The sequence below is a fragment of the Dipodomys ordii genome, unplaced genomic scaffold (genome assembly GCF_000151885.1).
Source record: "Dipodomys ordii isolate 6190 unplaced genomic scaffold, Dord_2.0 Scaffold13, whole genome shotgun sequence".
Taxonomy (NCBI): domain Eukaryota; kingdom Metazoa; phylum Chordata; class Mammalia; order Rodentia; family Heteromyidae; genus Dipodomys; species Dipodomys ordii.
In genome coordinates, this window is record NW_012267229.1 from 6233747 (window position 1) to 6257475 (window position 23729).

The 23729-nt window shown below is 39.8% G+C and overlaps 2 protein-coding genes across 2 annotated transcripts in view; one reads left to right on the forward strand and one right to left on the reverse strand.

Annotated features, from left to right (window-relative positions):
* The window catches only part of Pak7 (p21 protein (Cdc42/Rac)-activated kinase 7), a 64185-nt gene extending 60600 nt beyond the window's left edge, over positions 1-3585 (forward strand). Inside the window, exon 8 of the mRNA XM_013010791.1 lies at positions 1353-3585. Within this exon, the coding sequence (XP_012866245.1) occupies positions 1353-1508 (156 nt within the window). The 3' untranslated portion in view covers positions 1509-3585. The remainder of the gene's footprint in view (positions 1-1352) is intronic.
* A 5063-nt stretch (positions 3586-8648) lies between these two features.
* Lamp5 (lysosomal-associated membrane protein family, member 5) lies at positions 8649-23068 on the reverse strand. Its single transcript, XM_013010839.1, has 6 exons — positions 23005-23068; positions 22218-22390; positions 21694-21825; positions 21462-21567; positions 19201-19389; positions 8649-8827 (listed from the first exon to the last, which is right to left on the reverse strand). Exons 1-6 carry the CDS (start codon positions 23066-23068, stop codon positions 8649-8651), a joined length of 843 nt encoding a protein of 280 aa, XP_012866293.1.
* Positions 23069-23729: the final 661 nt, after the last annotated feature.

The window sequence follows — 23729 nt, forward strand, 5'->3', positions numbered from 1 at the left end:
CCAGAGAAGTTGAACATTTCTTCATGTGTCTATTGGACATTCTTATTTCCTCTTCAAAGAAGTCTTTCTTTAAGTTTTTAGCCCACTAATTAATGAGGTGGTTGTTTCTTTGAGGATTTAATTTTTTGAGTTCTAAGTATATTTTAGATATCAGGCCCTTGTCTCTTGTGTGGCTAGTGAAGATCTCCCAATCCCTGGGCTTTCTATTGATCTTGCTAGCTATGTCCTTTGCCATGCAGAGCAGTTTAATGCAATCCCATTTGTCTAATCTTTCTATTATTTGCTGTGTTTCTGGGTCTTTATTAAGAAAATTTTGACTTGTGCCAAGGAACCCTACAGTATGAACCTGCAACAACAACAAAATCCAGTTGACTGTAATAGGAACTTGAAAAAGTTTAAATAATTTAAAAAATGACTAAAGATGGAATGTATGAAAATTGTCCCATACTTATCATGCCAATGTTCTCCACGCCATCTATGTACAGGGGCAGCTTCAATCTTAATAGTCAAAACAGGAACTATTAAAAGTTGTTTCCCAAATGAGCAAACAATGTATGATATAATTAGACAGTGAACACTAAATGACAACGAAATGTGAACCTTTGTCAGATTTATCAGGAATGAATCTCACAGACAGAATGTTGAATGATAAAAGCCAGAGTTCACAGCATATGACTTGGTTTCAGTAAAGCACAAACGTAAAGTATGTGCTTAGAATTGAGGAAAGTAGTGAATTTTTGACTTATTTTCAGGAAAGGAGTCTGGGACAGCTTTCAAGGTATAGTAGCAATATTCTAGATTCTGATATAAATATATGTAAAAAAATCTGTGAGGCTTTCACTCAATATGTATGCATGTAAACGTAAACAAGGTGTATTTCCAAAAAATAAATTATACAAAATTTAATGTAAAAATGAAACCTCTGTCAGATGTCCTTACAGAAGCTTATTTCTCTTCAAGAAAGAGGAATCCAGAGAACCTAGTTGTATCACATATACACATATACATATATATATAATGTATATGTATATGTGAGAGATACGTATATGTCATGTAACCAAGACCCTATTATATGTATTATCACTTCATAATAGTTGTTCTTGTAACTACTCTTGCCATTGTGATTGTATCCAGTAAATGCATTTTGATTTCCCCCAATTATTTCAAACTTGGGCTACAGTGAAGAAAACACTATGTGTTAATAATGACAATATTTACTTTTACTTCTGTAACATCTTTCTCCTTTAGATGATTTTCCAGAAGTTGTTGATAGGATTAACTGGGAAGCCTGGCAGGGGACTAGGTAAGCTTCCTATTTTAGTTCTCAACACAGCATCTGTGTGTTTTCTCAGGTGTCTTCAGTGCTCCGAGGATTCCTAGACCTGATGTTGGTGAGGGAGCCCTCTCAGAGAGCCACGGCCCAAGAACTCCTTGGACACCCATTCTTAAAATTGGCAGGTCCACCATCTTGCATCGTTCCCCTGATGAGACAATACAGGCATCACTGAGCTGAGGATTCTTATAAATGGCAAAGCTAGGTGAGAACATAAGAATAATTCAGGAGAACACAAGGAAAACCACAGAACATACACATGGCCTGTCCATTCAAGACAAGCTGACTGGTGGAACAGTGCCATGACCAGCAGGGTTCCACAGACCAGGGCATCTTCGTCTGTCTTAAATAGGCATCTCTCCACTGACAGCTGGCATGGTCATTGGGAGCATGGCTTTAAGAAGTCATTATTATATTTTGCAGCCCTTCATCCAGCAAATCAGAAGGACTCAGTACAAACTCCGTTATGATATATCCTAGCCACATGCAGGGTACCGCATAGGATTTTCTATATTGAAAGAATACTTTTCTGGCAAAAAAAAAGAAAGAAAGGAAAACAAAAAAGCACTTTTTTTCTTAATGGTAGCAGTGTAATGTATTTTGCAATGAATTTGTAATTTTTCTGTACGATAGTTTTGATAATTTATAGTACTTTGATGTCACGTAGCCATTGTATCAGTTGAAGTAATACTTGTTTACTAGCAGGAGTTTGAACAAAGCCTTTCCTACTTTTTTATCCCTTTCAGAGAACCAACGATTCTTTAGGAACTTTGAATACTGAATGACTCTCAATCACCGTCAGCTTTAGTAGAATATCTTTCTTATCTTAACAAGTGTCTTATGTGATGGAAGAAGAATTAAGGGTGATGGTGGTGGTGTGCACATTTCATTTTATCCAACCAAAACTAATGAAATAAAATTTGAGCCTCAGTTGCCACCAAATTATTCCTTGGGATAAAGCTAAAGATGGTGGGAAAAATTACTTTTATTTCTCAAGACTTCTAGTAGCAAAACTTTCTTTTTTCTTTTTCTTTTTTTTTTAAGCCAGGATGTTCTCTTGGCACCTGCCCTTAAATGGGTACTATATCCCCTGTGGCCAAATTTCCCTCCCAGGGAGCAATTTCTGTACAAAGATCATTGGATACTGTTTTCCCAAATTGAATGTTTCACTGAAACCATGGGAATTCCAGGACAGTGAATAAGGCAAGATGTTTGGTTTCGTTCATCACTGTTTCTAAAACTTTGTATGCTAGCACACCAAACTCTTGTCTGTATTTACCTTTGTACCACGGTATTAATCACTTATTGTTCATGTATTGTGCTGGAAGTTTGAGCTGATGCAGAGGGTATTTTACCAGGTATGATCTGGCTTCAGTGGTGACCATGTTATAATGTGTTTCTGACATAGGAGAGTCGTGCTGCTGTCTAGATCTTCTTGAATGTTGATAAAAAATGAATGACTACTACATTTTTGTGTTGCTTGTTGGATGAATTTGCATGTTTCCTGTAGGCCAATATAGATTTGCCTTTAAACTCTGGAAGAGCTACATAGTCATCATTAGTTTCTATTAATTATGCATCAGAGAAAAAAAAAGCCATGTGTTATCAAACTGGAAAACCAGAGGCTTTTCTTAACGAATGACTTCACATTACTGTAACAAATATGAGTTTAAATTTGTAAAAATTCTCTGGTTTCTCTAAGAATAATTAAGAATTTTTGTAATTAGTAGGTTGGTAATTATTTATCATAGATAAAAGGAATAAAAGGCATAAAATGACCTTCTACTGATTAGGTTTTCAGGGTTTTTTTTTTTCAAACTGGAGATGCCGTATCATGAATAGGAGCTATAATTTTTTTCATAAATACAGCAATTCAATGTTTTATGTAAAATATTAAAGTTTTAATATAAGTAAGAATACAAGCAATTGAAATCCAGAAAATGGCAGTCCTAAACGTTCACAAAACAGCTGGTCTTAATTTAACTGGTACTATGTAAGCATAGAAAGAAAAGTAAAAGAAACTCTTCTTTGAAAACCTGAACAGATATTTAAAAAAATCATTGCAGAAAATAGTGGATTATGAACTCAAACATTTTTGACAGTGTCATGGAAACTTTTTTCTGTGATTTTTCTTATCATTGGATATTTTTTAAAGTATTCATTGAGTTTACCAAAAGTTACTGTAGCTAAAAATATGTGAGCACTCATGGCAGAAACCACACTTGCAAATAAAAATAAATGTTTGCCTTTTCTCATCATGTCATTGGGATCATCATGTCATGATTTTCTAAATGTGTCTGTCTTATTTATTTCTAATTCTTTTTAAGTAGTTGTACAAAGCAGTTGCTATTCAGTATATCCATTCATAAGTATAATGTGTCATACTGAGTGACCAAGGATGGTTTCTTCTGATCTTTGGAGAATGCAAATGAGTAGTTTTAAAGTTAGACAGACTCTAGTAGCCCATCCCTGTAATTCTACTGAGATCTAAAGACTGCAGTTCAAAGCCAGCCCAGACAGACAAGTCTGTAAGCCTGTTTGCTCCAATTAACCATCAAAAACTCAGAAATGGACTTGTGGCTCAAGTGATAAAGCTATAGCCTTGAGCAAGAAAAGCTAAGGAACAGCAACCAAACCTTAAATTGAAGCTTCTGTACTAGCACTAAATAAATAAGTGGATAAATAAATAAATAAGTTATATGTAATACTATGATGACCCAATCTGAATATGAACAGTTCCATACCCAGAAGTTACACATACTATTTGATCATTGTGTAGATACCACTATAACGAAAAAGTAAAACATTAATTCTAGAAAACCAAGTTCAAGAAAAAGAAAATTGACTTGAAATTCTTCTTTTCAAGGATGCTGAAAGAATTTGTGAGCTTTTACCAATGAAAGGTAAATAGATAGATACATAGATACAGATATAGATGGGGGTGTATTAGACAAAGTAATGTTGGCTCTATTAGTCTGAAGAGTATGCAGGGTCCATTCTCTTCCTTATGTGACAGGGAAAGCATTAATATTGATCTCATGAAATCCAAGAGGATACTTGGATAGAAGAGCTCATCTGGAAATTTGGGGAAGTGAAAATTCTCTGGAAATACACTGAGACAGCAAGATGAGATGAGACAGTTGCTGTGTTCCAAGTAAGAGAAAAACAGGGGCAACCTCTCCCAGGCAGACTCTCAGCTTTTGGAGGTATAATGGAAGCACTGGATAAGTTCTGTTTGATGGAGTCCAGAAAAGTATGACTATGTCAAATCACTTTAATAAGTAATACAATGCCAAACCCACAGAGTACATTAGAGGCATTCACAATGGAAGGAGCTATGGCTGCATTTCAACAGTGACATGCAGTCAAGGTGGAGATGAAACTTCACATCACTGACACCAAGTTAACCCTAAAGAAAAGAGATTGCATTATTCAGGTGGCTTCAAGTGGAGTGAGCTCCATTTTCAAGGAAGAAAATGAATACGGAGAAATCCAATGTGGAATTGTGCAGAGGTTGATTTATGTTTGTAACCAGAAGTTTTCATATTTCTGCACCAAAATTGCCCGGGGAGCATCACAGAACTGCAAACTGTAGGTTATTACTATAGACAGTCTCAGATAGTCACTCTGGGATGACACCCTGGAACCAACACTTTTCAATAGTTTCCTAGAGTAATTCAATGCCAGAATGACTTTTTTCTTCTTTGGCAGTAGTACTTGGGTTTGAACTCAAATCCTCACATTTGCTAATCAGGCCCTCTCACCACTGAGCCATACTTCCCTGCCTTTTGCTGGTTATGTTTGAGAGCAGATCTTCCTTTCTACCTTGCTAGGTTTCCCATGTAGCTAGGATAACAGGTGTACTCCATCTCATCTTAGCTCTTTATTGAGAAGGAATCCCTCAAACTTTTCTGTTTGAACTCACCTCAAATCTCAATCCTCCTGACCTCAGCCTTGCAAGAGCTAAGACTGCAGACTTGAGCCTGACCCACCTGGCTTTAGGCCATCTGGGTCAGGTCACTTGGTGTTTGTAAAGGTGGAAGATAGCTTTTTGGGTTAAAAATTGGCTTTTGCAGGGAAGTGTTTGATCCTAATGTTAATTTAGGCTACCCCCAGCCCCAACAAAATACTCTGATATGCAAAGCAATCTGCTATGTCAGTGAGGACCAGCACAGATGATAGTTTTTAATATTGCTCCTCCAGTTTTTCCATTCACATTTCATTATGTCTCCCACACCCATGCAGCTTTACCAAGTCTAAGATAATGGGAAAAAAATTCAAAAAGGAAGTGGCTATAGTATAGAGGACTTTCTCAGGCGTCAGGTAATAAGTGACTGTCACTACTTCATTGAAGCAGTTTTCCCTTCTGCTAAGAATCATGCTCAGAATTTAAATCAAAGTCATTGTCCCCTAAAAGAAACTTGCATGTGGTTCATTTAGCCTGGTGTTTCCAGGCAAGCAGACCCCACTACCCTTTTGTGCTCAGAGGTATTTTTATTTAAAGTCCCAGTTTTTAAAAAAAAAAAGAAAGAAAAGAAAAAATGATAGCTAAGGGGGTTAGTTGAGCATCTGTGTTTATATGTTTGTTTTCTTTTCCATTTCCTAACATGAAAACAATGCCAGAGCATTCACAAAACATAAGACAATGGCTACAGGCATAATAGAAGCCCAGAGCTTGGCAGAGGATACAGTTGGTGTCTACAGACTGTTAATACTGGGAGAATACTGGACACAGACATGATCAGACAGTAATGCCCTTACTCTGCATCTCAAGCTTCCCATTTATCTTTTGCAGTTCATTTTCAGGCAGAATTGAGAGAAATAAGTCTGTATTCAAGACATATTAAACTGAGTTTAAGACAGCTCGCTAAAAAAATGACATGGTAATTAATGATGACGATGGCAATAGCAGTAAATCTCCAGAATCACTTCTGATAGAGAGAAAAGTCCCACTCAGTTCTAAGAATTAGGAAATTTGGACTCTGGAAAGACTTAATTGGGCAGCTTAGACTCAGAGATGCAGCCATATGTCAGTATTTTGAGAAGAGGCATGGGAACCTGTCCTCTTCAGAACAACATGTTTCTGTGTATTCAGATTTTTGTCAGTGCTCTTTCTATGGACTCTATGTTGTCAAGATTATATGTAAACTCCAAACTAAGTCTGCACTGAGAAGGAGCTCAGAATGGTAGCAGGTGTTCATATTCTATGTCTATTGAACACAGGAATGAGTAACAATCCCAAAACTAAAACTGAACAAATGTTTTGTTGGGGGAAAAAATAACAAAAGGAATTTTCATAAGTATGAAAAGAAAATCACTTTTCCCAAGAGGCTTTCTCATCCTCAGAAACATCTAAGGCTTTTTTTTAAAGGTATCAGAGAAAGGAATTGTGGCTTATGAAGGTCTAGCCACCTCTGTGTGCTCACTTCTCCACAAGTCCTTGTACCAGTCTAAATAAAAAAAAGTTGTTCTTTAATGCATAAAACACTAAAAATAGAAAGGGCTTTTAAGTCTGGAACATAGGGTGAATGAGTCATAGATGAATAAAATTGAATTGATGGTTTTGGGGTATCTACTAACATCCAAAGTATCTCCTTTTCCTCATGCAAAATTTAAGAAGAGATTGCTCTTTTACTGGTACCAGACAGAAACCAAAGAGAGACTAGCTAGAGAAGATCCTGGTTGAAGCAGCAAGCAAATGGGTTATAGAAGACTAGTGAGTTGGTATTTAGCAAAAGTAGCATGCCATTTACCTGTCAGTATTTGAAAACATAGGGAGACGAACTCATTGGCAACATTGGTGAATATTTATGGGACCTACAAGAAGGTTCCCACCCTTAAACTAAAGAAAAGGATTGGCTCCACCCCTACTCTGTTCTAAAGAAGATTGTCATTTCTTTAGTTTTTGGTACATGACATTTTACTGCAAATAAAACTCAACCTAGACTACTAGGTCAAGTTCACATCTGTAATCCCTCCTTAGCCCCCAAGCACCCCTCAAAATTAAGTTTGCCAAACTCAAGACCAAGAAACATCAGAAACAATATTAAAACAATTATGCAGGATGGTGTCTGTAACGTATGAAAACTACTTATATTTGCCCAAATAAATCAATGATTATATGTTTTTTCACCTAGAAAAGTCAACTTCAAGTTGTGGTTTAGAATGTAAGTGTCGTCTGAGGCCTATAGGTGCTCATGGTATCACTGGGACATGATAGAACCTTTAGGAGATGAAGTTTAATAGTAGAAAGTTAGATGACTGGGTGTATCTCTGATGGAGATATTGGAACATAGCCCTGTCTTCCCCACCTCACTGTGTTTCCCAGCCTCTGTGAGGTCAAGAAACCATCCAGGTCATGTGCTTCTCTCATGATGTACTAGGCTGTCATAGAAACAAAACAACAAAGCTGAGGATCATGAGCGGAATTAAATCTTTCTTTTGTTATAAGTTGCTTTTTCAGATATTGGTTGCAATCATGGTAAGCTGACTAACACGTTTCCTTTCCTCTTGCAGAAAGTGAAAATAAAATCCAACTCTCTCATTTTTGCCCCCTGCATGCCAAAGAAACTTTTTTTTTAATTTTGCAATATTGTTCTAAGAAAGCAGCCAAAAGCCAGAGAGTAGTATGTTTTAATTCATTTTCAGAAAACAAAGTCACATGAATTGATTCTTTAGGTCCCATTACCTTGGACCTGACAAATTATGAATCCCAAAGAACAGTGCATAGTTGCATTAGACAGGTTCTTGTGCTACAGTCATTGGTGCAGGTAGCAGTGAATCATTCCCAAGACAATCACTAGACATGCAGAATGCCAGCAAGAAGCATGGATCACTTTCAGGGGTCTTGCTGCAGGGAGCATGAGGTTGTGTTTTGTGTGCATTGAAATCTGTATAGGTAAGCTGACTGAGGCCAAGGGAGCAAAGCACCCACGATTCCTCTGAATCTAAAGAAGTCTCATTCCAGAGGAAGTATATTTCCAATCCCTAAACATCAGGGCCAGATGCCTCTTGTAGAGAGTCAAATCCAAGCCATCATGAGCATCAAAGCTGGCTGGCTCTCCTCCCCGCCCTCTTATTTCCCAACACGAAGAGAGAAACTGAGAAATTACCATTCATCCCATGGGTTCAGAGCCACCCCTCCCCCCATCCCTGGGTTTAAGCATGGAAGCAGGCCAAGGGAGCCTCAGATGCCCAGGCCTGTGGGAGTGGAGCTATGTTGGTGTATCCTGTATACAAGGTGGAAAAGTGCCTTTGTTAGTTCTACCTGATCCAATTGGGGGACAGAGCACAGGAAGGCATGCTCTACAGGCATCTAGCCCATATGCTTGTACTGGGATCTGTCCCGAGGAATCTGCACTTGGTTGGCAGTCATTTTGTGGTGAACATGGTAAATGGCAAGCGTTACCACAATGACGAGGCCCAAGATAAGGCCCAAAATCAAGGGCAAGGTTTCTTCCAATTGCTCTCGCTCATCCACCGGGCATTTATGCTCTGAAATAGTAAAGAAGAAAATTGGTTAGCTCTAATCAAAACATTCGGAGTCACAATTATATGACAAGTAAGCTAGAAATAGAGATAAAAGAGTCTCTCAAGGAGGCTGAGAATGTGGCTTAGTGGTAGAGTGCTTGCCTAGCATGCATGAAGTCTTGAGTTCAATTCCTTAGTACCACATAAACAGAAAAAAGCCAGAAATGGCACTATGACGCAAGTGGTAAAGTGCTTGCCTAGAGCAAAAGAGGCTCAGGGACAATGCCCAGACCCTGGGTTCAAGCCCCAGGACTGACAAAAAAGGGGAAAAAAAAGAAGAAAAGAAAAGAAACTGGAAATGGACCTGTGGCTCAAAGTGGTAAAGTGCTGGGCTTCTGCAAAGGAGACCAAGATCAGCATCAGGCCCAGAGTTCAAGCCCAATGACAAACTATATATATATATATATATATATATATATATATATATATATATACACACACACACACACACACACACACACACACACATATATATATGTATATATACATATATATGTGTATATATATATATATATTCACAGGACTTTTATTGAAAATATAAACTAGAAAGAGCCAAAATGTCCATCACAGTGGAAGGAACTGAAATATATCCAATCAGTAAAGAACTTATATCCAGAAAGAATCAAGAGAAATTTTCATTGAATTGGCAGTTGTCATATCTTGGTTTAGGCAATGCTTCGTTTTGTGTTTTTACTTTGCTTTTGGGGCCAGGGTCTTGCTTTGTTGTCCAAAGTGAACTTGAATTGTAATCCTCTGGACTTCAGTCTCCCTCTGAATGCTGGGATTATAGGCTTGTGCCACCATGCCTACATATGTGATGTTTATCTGATTCTAAGCATGAGTAAAAGTGATTAAACTGTCCATTTTTTAACTTTTTATACTTCCAACATGCAATGAAAAATACACATATATGTTAAAGTTATTCTACATTTTAATATATGTGAATTAAACTAATATTTAAAGTAATAGTGGTTGATGAAAATTCACAAATTAATATCCTATGTAACTACCATCTAGATCAAGAAAGAAAATGTTTCAGCATTCCAACACTAAAACTCAAGATAGTTTAATGACCTATATCTCTAGGTTACTTTCTAATGGTCAGATAGTTTATATGGCTGACCAGATTATATTTTCTCAGGTTCATTTGCTCCTTGTGGGTAGCTAGATATTTTTTCACCAAATTTATGAATCATAGCTACAAAATAACCTGCTTTTGTTTTCTTGGGTTTTTTTGGTGTTACTATGATCTGAACTCAGGGCTTCAAGCTTGTAGACTAATGTAGTATCGTTGAGCCATACCTCCAGCCATGTTTTACATTGGTTATTTTTAAGATTGAATCTTACTTTCTGCCCAGGCACTTGTTGGAGCAGCAATTGGCCTCCTTGTAGGTTTACCATCATTGCTGGGATTATAGCTTTCTGCCACCTGTCCATCTTCCCATCCATGGCGAATGGAGGGAGAGCTTGGTAGAGTTTTCTGCCTAGTTGGCCTCTTACCATGACCCTCCGTGTCTCAGCCTCTCATGTATCTTGGAATACCATGATCTTCCTATTCTCAGACTCTCAAGAGCTAGCATTGCAGCCATAAGCCTCCAGCACCACACTTCTTTTAAGTCTGAAAGTCTTCAGAGCTTCAGCACAAAAAGAGTTTTCCCAGATGGATAATAATTTGGATGGAAGGAATAATACCTCAGACCCCAGCCCTTAAGAAAGATAGAAATGAAACTAGATGATGAATACTAGGTGGTGTGTGTGTGTGTGTGTGTTTGAGAGAGGGGCAGGGAGCTATTAACATCATTTATTTTTCAAAAAATAGTCATTTGTTGCTTTAGGAACAAACTTGAACTAACATCATAAAAAAGGAAAATGCCAAACTATGGATATGTGAAAATAATACAAAGAAGAAGGTATCAAGGATCATAAGAAAACCAAATCCTCCTTTGTTTTTCAGCCCTATCTGTTAAGCAGGCAAATATAAGGGGCTTTGTGAGTTCTTTCTCCCTTTCTCCATCCCAACCTTTACAACATTCTGAATATTATAAGTACTATGGTATCATTCATTTGGCAACAACCTGACTTCAATTGAGGCTGCCTGCAGTTCTCATCTGTCCTACTTATCACGAAGATACATGTGTCCTGGAAGGAAACACCTATATTGTTATGTTGATTATGGAGAGCTGCCCTGACTCTTTGGGATCATACATAATAGGATGTCTGGAGTGTTTACTTAAAACTTAAAATATTCTCGACTGTGCAAAACTGTCCCTGAGAACTTTAGACAAGTTCAATACTGTAGAAGCAGAGCATGCATTCCTGAAGCCTGAGAGACCAGTGCTTCCAAACTCTGCCTCTATATTCCAGGACATATCTAGAATGTCTTCCAATGGCCCAGGTGTTCAACTCTTGGCTCTTATCCAATGGAACAATTGGGAAGTGGTAGATACTTGAGGGGGTAAATAAAGCATGTTTGGAGGAAGTAAGACCATTGGAAGTGTGCCCTTGAAAAGCCTGTTGGAACTCCAACCCTTTGTCTTTGTCTGTCACTTCCCAGACACCATGAGATGGAGAAGCGCCCACTATGCATTCTTCTACCATGATGTACTGTACTGCCATAGGCCCAAAGAAACAGGGTCCAAACTTCTAAAACTTTGAGTCAAAATAAACCTGGCCTGGCCTTCTTTTAGGTTGATTGTGTTACTTTGTTACAGTGTTATGTTAAAAAGCTAAAACATAATAATTTAGTCTCTGTCCTACTTTCTTCCATGTAAAACAATGCTAATGATGACCCACCAAAACAGAGGTGGTAGTATGTTGGTGTAGTTGTAATGAAATTGTGTGTATGTACTCAGAATAATGCTTCTATTGGCCACAAAATGACATAAGGACATAAGACAACTGACGTTCACATATTTGACTTTTTAAAAATAATTTGAGATATAGCACTCTATATACTTCTTTTTTGGTATATATGTATTTTAGCTGTGAGGACTAAGTAATAAGATATAAATAACTCCTTCTCAAGATATGGATAAACTAACACAAGGCGAATATTTATCATTTCTCTTGGATACCACGTCATAGGTACTGTTAATAGTACTGTCAGGTATGAGCATCATTTATAAACCAGAGATTTGCAAAAGCAAGGATGGAAATTTCTCTCACTGAGATTTACACTCCTCCTAAATTATATCCACAAACCCCATGAATTCCCAAGTTAAAATCCTCTACAAGAAAATACCACCTACAGATTACGAAACAAGAAAGGCACCAGCTCCCTCCCAGAGAGAAGAACATCTCTTGGCTTAGTCCAGGCTACATCTGGCTTAGGATACTTCAGGACATCTGAATCCTTACCCACCTCTAGCCTATGGGGAAGTGACCTTTGCTCTGGATGGGCTCCCCTCCAGAATGCATGACACAGAGGCCTGGGTGAGTGGTCTATGGCTGGAAAAGGTGACTACCAGCCAAGTCACTGAGAAAACCAATAAAGGTGAGTTAGACAGCTAAGTACTCACTTGTGACCAGTTCCCTTTGCCTCAATTATAAACTTTGTATATGCACCAAAATCATGATGCATATTTTTGTACCTTTTATTGTAAAAATGCTGTACAGAGGGGTTATAGTTACATGAGCAAGGTAATGAGTACATTTAGCTCTGGTGGATAGATGTGGCTTTTACTCTGTTTTGTTTGATGACCATGGCATTTTAAAGCTGTATTGACTCTCTGAGACAAACTACATGAGCTCTTCATTATACTCCAAATGAACATCATCAGGATGGGCAAAGAACCAAGATAACTGCTGTTTTGGAGCGCTCTGATATCTAAATGATTCCTGGATTGATGGAAAGACAGATTTGCTAGATAAGTATCTCTCTGCTGTCAGATGTGGCAGGAAAGAGGAAAGCATTTCATGTCTTTCTACAGGACTGGTTATAGACTCCTATAACTTTAAAAAAAACCTATATTTTATAAGCTATTAAAAATAAGTGGCAGAGCACTATTCACAATCGCCAAGGTATAGAAACAACCCAGATATCCCACAATAGATGAATGGATCCAAAAAATGTGGTACCTATACACAGTAGAATTTTACACTGCCATTTGAAAGAGAAAAATAATGTCATTTGCAGGGAGTGGGTGGAACTAGAACAAATCATATTAAGTCAGGTAAGGCAAACTCAAAGAGACAAATGGCACATATTCTCTCTGATATATGGAAATTAGATTTAAAATGCACTGGGATTTGACAAATTATACAGGATTCTAGGAGCTCATACACAGTAAGACAGAGAGTGGATAATTTTAGGAGAGAAACACAAAGGCACAATGCCTAAGTGTCTCTTCATATTCATATAAAATAATATGCATACTGAAATGAACTCCAAGATATGGAAACCAGAGACTTCTTTTTCCACCCTTTCATTTTTATTTTTATTTTTTTAGCTTTTGATGTTTCTGTCTTTGTTAACTAGGTATGGTGTATTCACATGTATATCTTTGTGAGGGTGGGAGGAGGAAACAGAAATCAAGGGAAAAGGGTGAAAAAGTATAGCAGTGGAGCTCTCTTGACACTGATGAAAGTGAACTATACAACTTGTGGGTGGAGATGGGAGGGTGGCACTGGGAAAGAATGAGGGAACAGAAGACACTATGAAAGGAAATATACTCATTATCTGACTCATGTAGTTGTAATTCCTCTGTATATCACTTCTATAATAACAATAAGATAAATTAATTTTCAAAAGATCTAGTCATGGCTACAATAGCCACTGTAGTTTTGAAATAAAGCGATTTTGTGGGAAGATGTGTATGCCCACACATTGGTACTGGAGTTTAGACACAGGACCTGGGTATTGTCCATTAGTTTTTTTTTTTACTAAGGTTAATACTTCACCTTTTGAGCAACAACTCCACTTCTGGCTTATTTTTTGGTTCTTAATTAGAGATAAGAGTCTTATGGAATTTTCTGACCAAGCTAGCTTTGTGGCTTTTACTCTAGATTTGTGTGTGTGTGTGTGTGTGTGTGTGTGTGTGTGTGTGTGTGTGTGTGTGTGTTTGTGGCTTTTACTCCTCAAGTTTCATTCTGTCTCCAGAATAGTTAGGATTACAGGCATGAGCTGCATTTCTATTGGTAACAAAGTGACAGTACTGCTAACACGAGTACAGTTTGCTACCTACATTCATAGTTGAAGAGAATTCCAAATTGCATTTAGACTCATTGCATTCGGTATGCATTGTGGAAAATGGAGCTATACAATTTGTGGGTGGCGATGGGAAGGGGAAACTAGGGGAAAGTGAAGCAAGGGGTGACATTGTCTAAAAAGGAAATACATTCATTACCTGACTTATAAAATGATAGCCCCTCTGTATAACATCTTAATAACAATAAAATCTTTTTTTTTTTTGCCAGTCGTGGGACTTTGAACTCTGGGCCTGGGTGCTGTCCCTCAGCTCTTTAGCTTAAAGCTAGCACTCTACCACTTGAGCCACAGCACGACCTCAGGCTTTTTCTGCTTATGTAGTTCTGAAGAATCAAACCCAGGGCCTCATGCATGCAAGGCAAGCACACTACCACTGAGCCACTTTCCCAGCCCCCAAAATCGTATTTTTTAAAAAAACAAAAAAAATGCGGCTGAGAAAATAGTTTAGAGATAGAGTGCTTGCAAAGCATGCATGGAGCTCTGGGTTTGATTCCTCAGTACCACATACACAGAAAAAGCCTGAAGTGGTGCTGTGGCTCAAGTAGTAGAGTGACAAACTTGAGCAAATGAAGCTCAGGGACAGTGCCCAGGCACTGAGTTTGAAAAAAAATGATGTTATTGAGATGTAAGCACTGGAAATTAGCAATGATAAAAGCAATTACTATTGGATGTCACCATATGCTAAGAATAAGACATACATCATATGCACTCTTCACCTTTCTCATATCCTTGGGCTTAAGTGTAACAGATACAGACAATGCCCATTCTTTCTTTGTGGCATTTATCATATCTATACAGAGCCAGAGGATTTTAGTGATAAGACAGATAGAACTCCCAGAACATTAACATCCATAAAATAGCCAATAATGAATGACTGTGGTGAGTAGAGACCACAGTTTTAAGAGGAATGATTCTGAGAAATGCCCTACACCGTTTCTGGAGGACAGTACCTCAACATGGAGTTCTGCTGTCTGGCTAACAGGCCCTATGCTGAGGCTCTGTCTTGAAGTTATCAACACAGTTCTCAGCTGTGTTCATAACTGGATTGGATTTCTTTCCCCTTTGCTGACTCTGGAGGCCCTGTTGAGCAAAGATCCAGGGTAGCACCTTTCTTGGTTGAAAATTGCCAGGTAAATCACTGATCTACATAACACTTACCAAGGCTTGACACACAGCCTTGTCTTGTGGATGGCATACAGAGAAAGATAAGCTGTATTCATTTCCACTACAACAGTTTTCCATGGGTAGCATCTCCCAATCTCACTGCTAGGAACCATCTTAAGCTCATAGGGCCTGAGGATGTAGTGGTATAGTAGTTGTCAAGGAAAGGGATGGTAGGGGAAATATAAAGGAGGGTATAACAATGCTCAATAGGAAATGGACTCATTACCTTGCTCATATAACTGTAAACCCTCTGAACAATATCTTTACAATAAATATATATATATATATTAAAAAAACAACTAGGTTCACTTCACAGCTCATGAAGTCAGGGTCTCCTTGGGCCTACATTTTACACATATATGGGTACATTTAATATTCACACAAGTTTGTTTGGCTCTTTATCCCTCTGAGAATTATAAAAAAAGGTTAAGACTGTTGGTGGTGGATTTCAACGAAGAGGCACAGTGGCAGCTTTCATGATCTGTAATGTTTTTTTTTTTCCTGACATTATCTGTCAAAGTTTCACTTAATTCAAACCATTACAATTCCTCAGGTTGGTTCTATCCTTCCTAGTGAGGAATTTCCCAGCCCTTTACTGCTAGAAATCGCCCAAGCCTTCATAGGGACATAGTGTGAATTGATTGAAGAAGGGCAAGTTAAATTAACCTCAGCGGAGAAACATGGCGTGCCTTGAACTGCTGGGTGATCATTGCCATCCAGCCTGTGTCATAAATGAGCCAAAGGTGGTTTCGATATGCTAGCTGTTTATTTCTCTACTGCAAGCTGAGACCCATTAGCTCAAAAGCTTGTTGGTATCAAATCCAAATATTTTTCTTTAATAGTCCGAATATGAAATGTTTAGCCATTTAGAGCCTGCCTGCTTTTGTATATACCTTTTTTTAAAATAAGTTTTTTTATTGTGAAAATACTGTACAGAGGGGTTACAGTTACATGAGTAAGGTAATGAGTACATTTCCTATCAAGCATTGTTGCCTCCTCCGTTGTTTTTCCCCTACCATCCCTGCCCTCCCACCTCCACAACTGCACTTCCCCCCCTCCCCGCCCTGCCTAAATTGTAAAGTTTGTTTTTCAATATAGGGACTTGTACATCACATTGTTACAATGGGTCAACCTGTATCCCTATTTAAACATTTTGTTTTTTCCCTTCCCCTCCCCAAATTATACTGACATCAAATACAGTGAGATCAGGGGTTATACCCTGGGGCAGGAACATACAAAGCAACAACAACCTTATAAATACGTTAGAAACAATAGCAAGAAAGAAAAAACCACTTGTGTCGCTATCCCGAGGTTCATTCCGCTTAACTTCATCTTATCTGGTCATATGTACATAGCTTTTGACCTTTTCTACTTGTCCCAGACATATACTAGTTATTGCAAGTAAGAGAAACCATGGGGCCTATGTTTCTTTGGGCCTGGCTTACTTCCTCCATGTAGTTACAAGGCTCCAAGCCACCACTGCCTTAAGAACCTCTCTGATCTAATGACTCATCCCCCAACCCACTCACCAACCCTGACTTAGGCTATTCGGCAACACTACCTAAAGACATAAATCTTCCCCCTCCCCAGGAATCCCTTGCCTTCCTCTTCTTCTGTAATGTCGTCCTTAGGCCACAAGCCTCCCTCAGTATACTTTTACACTGTAAGGGCTTCTCAGACAACTCCACCCATTAAAGTACAAGCTCCGCCCATTAAAGCTGGTTAAATGGCACTGCCTCATCCTCCTTTAAATTCTCTCTATATTCTATGAGCTAAAAGAATCACTTGGAACTTCATCATGGAACATATTAGACCCTTCCCCAAGGTTGATTGAACCGGAGTTCACATAATAGCATCCATACAATGGTGCACACTGCAGCTGGAGATCCCTATGCAGGCTGCAATTAGAAATGTGCTAATTGAGACCTTCATAGGGGGAATCAGTGGAGGAGACAAGCCCAATGTGCAAAAGGGCCTTTATGATAAAGACATCAATCCCTATTTAGGCTGTTCTCAGCTCCTGTATGTGGCTACCAATCCAGTTCACGGACCCTATTCTCATCAAGCCTATTATATAGGCAAGTGTGGACACTTCCATGTACAACCTCCACGTACAGGGAATACGCTCTTCATGACAAACCCTTATGCTGCACTGAACCATAGCCATATTCAAACACACACACACACACACACACACACACACACACACACACACACACTCATACATGCAGTCCATGTGTAGACGTAAGAGCAGACAGCACTCATACTCCACTCACACACAGGCATCTGCAGGACGTTGGAAGCTCCCTGAATTCATATTCTGGGAAATGGATTCCCAGTAACAAAACCTGCAAAGGTACCTAAAAAAATGAACCTTTGACATTCCAATAAATGGAATATAATGATCTCTTTAAAAACACAGTAGGAGGCAGGTATTAAAAGACTCAGTTAGGAGAAGCTCAGAACAAAAGATCACCTGCTACACCAAGATAGAAAATCCAGCAGTATTGAATAAAGCTTCCCCTCTCCCAGGAGGGTCAAGGCTTGAGCCTCAAGGCACCACACAAGAGTGAGTACACCAATTATTAGCCAGGAAAGCTTAGATGAGACAAGTATAATTTGCTTAAGCTTACTAAATTGCATTTGCAAAATTACAGGTGTTTAACACATTATGTTTACCAAGCAATGTTCCCTATCTAGAACCATGAAATGCATAAACTTGAGCCACACACACCCCAGCCTGCTTTGTTAAACACAAGATATAATTAACTTCAAGCAATGAGTCTTATTGAAAGCAAAGCAGCTCTGGTTCTTATTCAGTACTTATTTTTTGTTCTTGGTGCACAATTTTAAATATCCATTTGGTTTCTTAGTCTGTGTAAACAGCTATAAGCACCAACTTAGAAATAAGCCAGAGTGAATTGGGGTTAGATTTTAATAAGGAATTACTAAAAGCAGAAATAATAACACCAGGAATGCCAAGAAGTAAAGAAGTGCCTAATACAAATAATCAGCAACCCCCCAAGCCACAAGCACCATTAAAATGGTAGGAGCCTTGGACACTGATACTACACAGTCCAGTATTTTCCTAATGAATTTCTAGTCATCAATAATATGCCATCATAGTCAGTATTTTTAGTCTAAGAAAGACACTGTTACATTTCATAAACTTCTTCCATAATCAAACAGATCTTTAAAACTGTTAAGGTCTTGATTCTGTGAGCTTACTTAGTTTCAGTCCCTAGAAAATACATTAGAATGGAATAACCCGTTCTTCCATAAGAACAGGTAAGTGTAGTAAAGTGTAGTATGAGATTAGTAAATACATTGCATTTTTCTTTGCCTGGGCATATAAGCATTTGGAAGTCTCTATTAATTGAATCCTCAGCTTCAGAATATTAATGTAGTCTGAATTAATTGGACATCTAATAATGCAGATATAAGTAAGAACCAGGCTACTTTTTCGTGGACAGTGTAAAGGTAATTCTCAGATGCCTTCTGAATAATCACAAAGTAGTTGTAGGTGCAATCTATTTGTTATAAGGTTGACTAGAAGCTTCATTTTATGAAAGGTGGACTCCTTAAGTAATGATAGTAGTTGTTATTTGTGAGGATTCCCCTATATTTTGATCATTTGAATGGCTGTGTTCACCTCTGATCCCCACCCAAAGGTAGACAGACATAAAGCAATTAGAATTTCTGTATGAAATTTTTATATATGTTCATATATGTATATATATATATATATATATATATATGAAAGCAAGAACTACTGAGAAAAGCTGATACATTTCAGCTTGCAGACTTTTCAGTCTTTGAAAAATTATCACAGAGACAGAGTGATTTCAACCCAGAACAAAACCAAATGGCGATATCCTGGGATCCCAACAAGCTGCTATCTCATCCATCCTTAAAGTCAGCCATTGTTTCCCCATTTCTTGCCACTCCACCCCCACTCCCCACTTACCTTCACTGAAGACAAAATCTGAGATGATATCAAAGGGTTGGATATGAACGGCAGATAGGATCATGGTAACTGTCTTCTGTGGATCGCTGGAAGCCAGAGAAATGGTCTGCTGAGCCTGGCACTCATAGGACTTCCCAGCTGGGGTGACCAAGGCAGAAAGGTGATGGGAGTTGGCGGTGTGTTTCCCAGCTGCAGGGAAAGCACAGAGCAGTGTTGAGGTCCTTGCTGGTGGAGCCATCATTGCTCCTAACGCATTGCCTAACCCAGTGGGTACTTTGCTGTCAGTTCCAACTTTCCACCCCTCATATCCTTTGTGTTTTCATCTCAGGGTTGTGACTACAGAAATGGCATCAATTGGTGATAAAGAACAAAAAAAAGTCATTCGCTCTGAGCCAGGATATTAGTAGTAGTAGCAGCTGCAGCTGCAGCAGCAGTAGTAGTAGTATCTTTAAACTGTTGTATAAAGAGGTTTGATTAAGCAAATCAGTTTATTGTACTTGCAATACATCTTGGTCAATTTCACCCTTCCCATTTTGTTCTCCTTTAGCTCTCAGAACCCCGCCCATATTATGTAGTTATGTACCCAAATTATGTAGTTCTATTTTCAGAATGTACATCCAATATAATGACTTTGTCCATTTGTCTCTCCTCTCTTTGATACACACCCCTGAAAAAAATACATTCCAGTAAGACTTCTGTTTAAATATTGATTTGGAAGTTCTTTTTCTGAAAAAAAGAGCAATAGGAACCTAGAAAAAATTATATTAAGTGAATCAGTAATTATATTAAGTAAATCAGGCTCAGAGAGTCAAAGGGCACATGTTTTCTCTCATATGTGAAAGTTAGATCTAAGTTATGAGCAGTACATGAAAAACTGCAGAGGGTCATATGCAGACATACGAAAGTGAATTGGCTAAAGTATGATCTACACAGTGGAGGATTCCAATGTTGTGACACTTTTAACTTACAGCTCAACCAAATGAAGCTAGAACTTGGGGTGTGGGGAGTGAGGTCAAGGGAAGGAGAGTTAGACAAATGGAGAGAGGAAGGATGGGTGAAAACTGTCATTATATCCAAAATACATATATGAAAATGATTCCAGGTAACCTGAGGGGAGAGATGGAGGAGAATGATGGAAGGGATGACATCGATCAAGACAAATTGTACTCATAAATGGACATAACTGAAACTACTTAAAGATGCAATAGTATAACTGCGTAATGATCATTGAAAAATAACAAAAAGAGGGCGATAACTTAAAACATAGTCCTTTTTAGTACATGAAACCTGACGATAGTGATTCTAAAGGCATGAGAGCACTGACTTAGTTTCCCGCATTTCATACTAGCTTGGCAAAGAACAAAACATCTTTCTAAGCAAATATGGCTCATTTTTGTTGCACCCTGCACCTTGCACATTGGCATGCCCTTTGGATGGATGTCTGCCTGTGATCCTCCTTTTCAGGACTAAGTTTTTTCTTTTCTTTCTTTCTTTAGTGGGCTAATTTAACCAGGGGAAATGCTTGAATATGAATTTTGACCTAGAGCAAAAGACAATCCTTTTTGACTGCAGCAATAAAAAGGAATAAAAGAAGGAGGAGACCGATGCATTGTTTTTCTGGCTCCCGTTACAAAGAAAACCAAAACTCCCCCCACCCCCACCATTTTTGGTCCTTGGGAACTGGAAAGGTCATTTCAGGTGAGACACCTTAAAACTGTTGTAGGGATGTGGAGAAAAAGCTAACAAAGTAAGTCATGGAGTAAAGAATCCCTTCTGAGGTGGGTGCAGACTATGATTGGAAATAGGGTGCTCTGTGTATTGCCTGGTGTCTGATGTTGAAGACCCTCCAAACCTGACAAAAAGAGAAATCACATTGTCCCCTTGTTTTCCTAGCACACAAAAGAAAAGGAAATAGTGCAGAAGAAAAAAAATGTCTTTGTCCTCCTCCTTGATCCTTTCAAAGCCAAATCACGAGGCTACTTAGAAGCCAGGTACTCAGAGGACAGCTGTATCTAAGGGCTATTTCATTTAGAATCAAGCTCTGGGCTACTGACTAGTCCTTGTGCATGGATCAGGCCTGAAAACTGCTGGGCCCTCAGATCTCTTCCACCCTGGTGAGCAAGCAGGGCAGGTTTGGAGGTGACCTGGGGGAGCAAAGCCCTAGGTTTCCACGACCTTGAGCAATTTCTCTGCGCCTGCGCTCATTGCTGTGTCCACACTTTTCCAGTCTCCCTCCCCAGCCCTTGCAGGACTCTACTCACCACTGACTGCATCTTTAAAGTGGGTCTTCTCCGAAGAGTCGTAGACAAACTGTACCTTACTCATCCTCCATGTCACTTCAGGGCCTTTGGAGGTGTTGTGACTTTCCTAACCAAAAAGGGGAGAAGCAGGTCAATCGCTCCAATGGCTTCTTTGTCAGGAAACCCATAGGTTTCTACTACCCACACCCACTTGGAGTCTAAGGCCCCTCTTCTTTCCCAGCCTGGCAATTACCTTTACAAAGAGCATCTTCAGTGTGTAAGCGCGATCCACCCAGAACACCTGCAGCTCCGATTCATTGTGGCCACAGTGGCCTTTCACCTCTGCTCCTCGGGTCAACGCGATGTCAGCCTGTTCTGTGATCAGCTGGGAACACAGATGCCCCGCGCCCCCTCAGCGTGCCGAGCCCCGAGGAAGGGGGGCTGTAAAAGGTTGTGCGTCCAAACTCTAGGTTGCAGGTTTGGGCGCTCCTTTTGCGCGTGTGCGTGCGCGCGCTCTCAGGTCGGAGAACATGCGCTTAGATTCTCTACGTGCAGACCCGGCCAGTAGGGAAGCAGAGAGACAGGGGTTTACTTTAAAAGCAGGCAGAGCGAGCAGAAGGCGTTACAAGCTTTAACCCCCATGCAGCATTCGGGAGCAGCCTGGAGAGGTGTAACAAGAAGGGAGGGCCCCCCTCCCAGGTCTTCCTGGGGCATTGAGGGAGGATGCCCTAGAGCCCCAAACTCTAAAACCAAGCTGGGGATGATGGGGGTCCTTACATCGACGTAATTGCTGGCCCACACATCATAAGGTACAATAAATCTGGCTGCAAATTCTGCCATGAGACACGTCGTCCCATTTTCTCGCACCACAAATATATCTTTTTCAGGGTTAGTGGAAAGTCCAGAAAGGTTTTCCACCTCTTGTTCTGCTATGATTTGAGCCACTGTATCTGCGGAACAAACAAAGCCATATGGTCAGTTTAGGGCTCAGCCAGCCCACGCGTCTAGGGAACTACAGTGCAGAGCAGGAGCCGATATGGGTCTGAGGCTTCCTTGCGACAAAGTTCCCGGCTAGCAACTGTGAGCTTGGCAAAGCTTTTCTTTGCAACCTGGAGCTAACAAATTCAATTCTATGGTTGTTGGTTTATAACCAATATAAAATGTATTTTTTGAATTCGTGTTCATTTGGAACACAGACGGCTTACCAAATATATATATATATATATATATATATATATATATATATATATATATAATCTCCTGGGGGTTTAAAGCCAAATGTTTCTTGCCAATGCTGAATGCTGGAAACCCACAAAACCAGTCTGTCCAGTGCGCTTTCTCTCTCTCTCTCTCTGAGATATACCATACAGGTGTGTGGCTCTGATAGTAGTTCTCTGCCACTAGCAAGGAGTTCCCCATCCCCCCCTCCATTATAAAGAAAAAGACCCTCCCCCCCAAAAAAAAACCATCAAGTCCAGATTTTTAATCTGTGCCTTTACTATGCGGATCCCCCTCTCAGTAATGAGAGCATCAAGCCCTCGGGTATCTCCCAAACACTACTTACGGAACAGCATCAGAAGCACTGGGAGTCCCTCACTGCCGAGAAACGCTCTTCTTCGGAGATCCATGCTTGCAATTGCAGCTAATGAGGCCAGCTGTGCTACTGCAGAGGCCGCCCGGAAAGGGAATCCCTCAAAGTCGCCGCCACTGGAGTGGGCCGGAGTGAGCACAGGGAGGGGGCCTAGAGGGAGGAGGGAAGGAGCCAGGAGCGCTCAGCGTGTCGGTGCCGCACCAGCCACTGCTGGAGGAACCTTACTGCTGACTGCAGAGGCGAGAGCCGCGCGTTGAAGGAGCTGTCCACGTCTGCGAGTGCTGAATGGAATCCGGTTGTGTGGCAGGCAGGGTGATTCTGACTAAGCTTGTGCAGCGGGCCAATGAAATTTGTGGATGGGAAGGGGGAACTCAAATTCTCCCTGGGTCTGTTTGCTGTCCTGCGGTTATATCTGCAAAGATGAGTCTGTTTGGAGAAACTTAATGGCATCAGACTTATGGAATCTCCCTACCAGGTCCAGTTAGGACGTGGTTTAGACATCCTACCACTTGAGTCCTGGATTCTGGAAATGTGCCTGGCTCTTGAAAGAAAACGTAAGGGTACAAATTGTGCCTGCGTTGGAGGAGGAGAAGGGGGCAGGAATCTAGAAGGAAGATGCTATAGCAACAGTCTCCATCATTTAGAGACATCTTTCCTCTGCTCTCATTGAGCCAGGGATTAAAATTGAAGTGACTAAT

Coding starts and splice junctions, on each gene's coding strand:
- Lamp5 (XM_013010839.1), bottom strand. CDS start 23,068: ATGGATCTCCGAAGAAGAGCGTTTCTCGGCAGTGAGGGACTCCCAGTG. Junction 21,826..22,217: donor GGGCCAGCAATTACGTCGAT/GTAAGGACCCCC, acceptor CTGTGTTCCCAG/CTGATCACAGAACAGGCTGA. Junction 8,828..19,200: donor AGATTTTGTCTTCAGTGAAG/GTAAGTGGGGAG, acceptor TTACTATTTCAG/AGCATAAATGCCCGGTGGAT.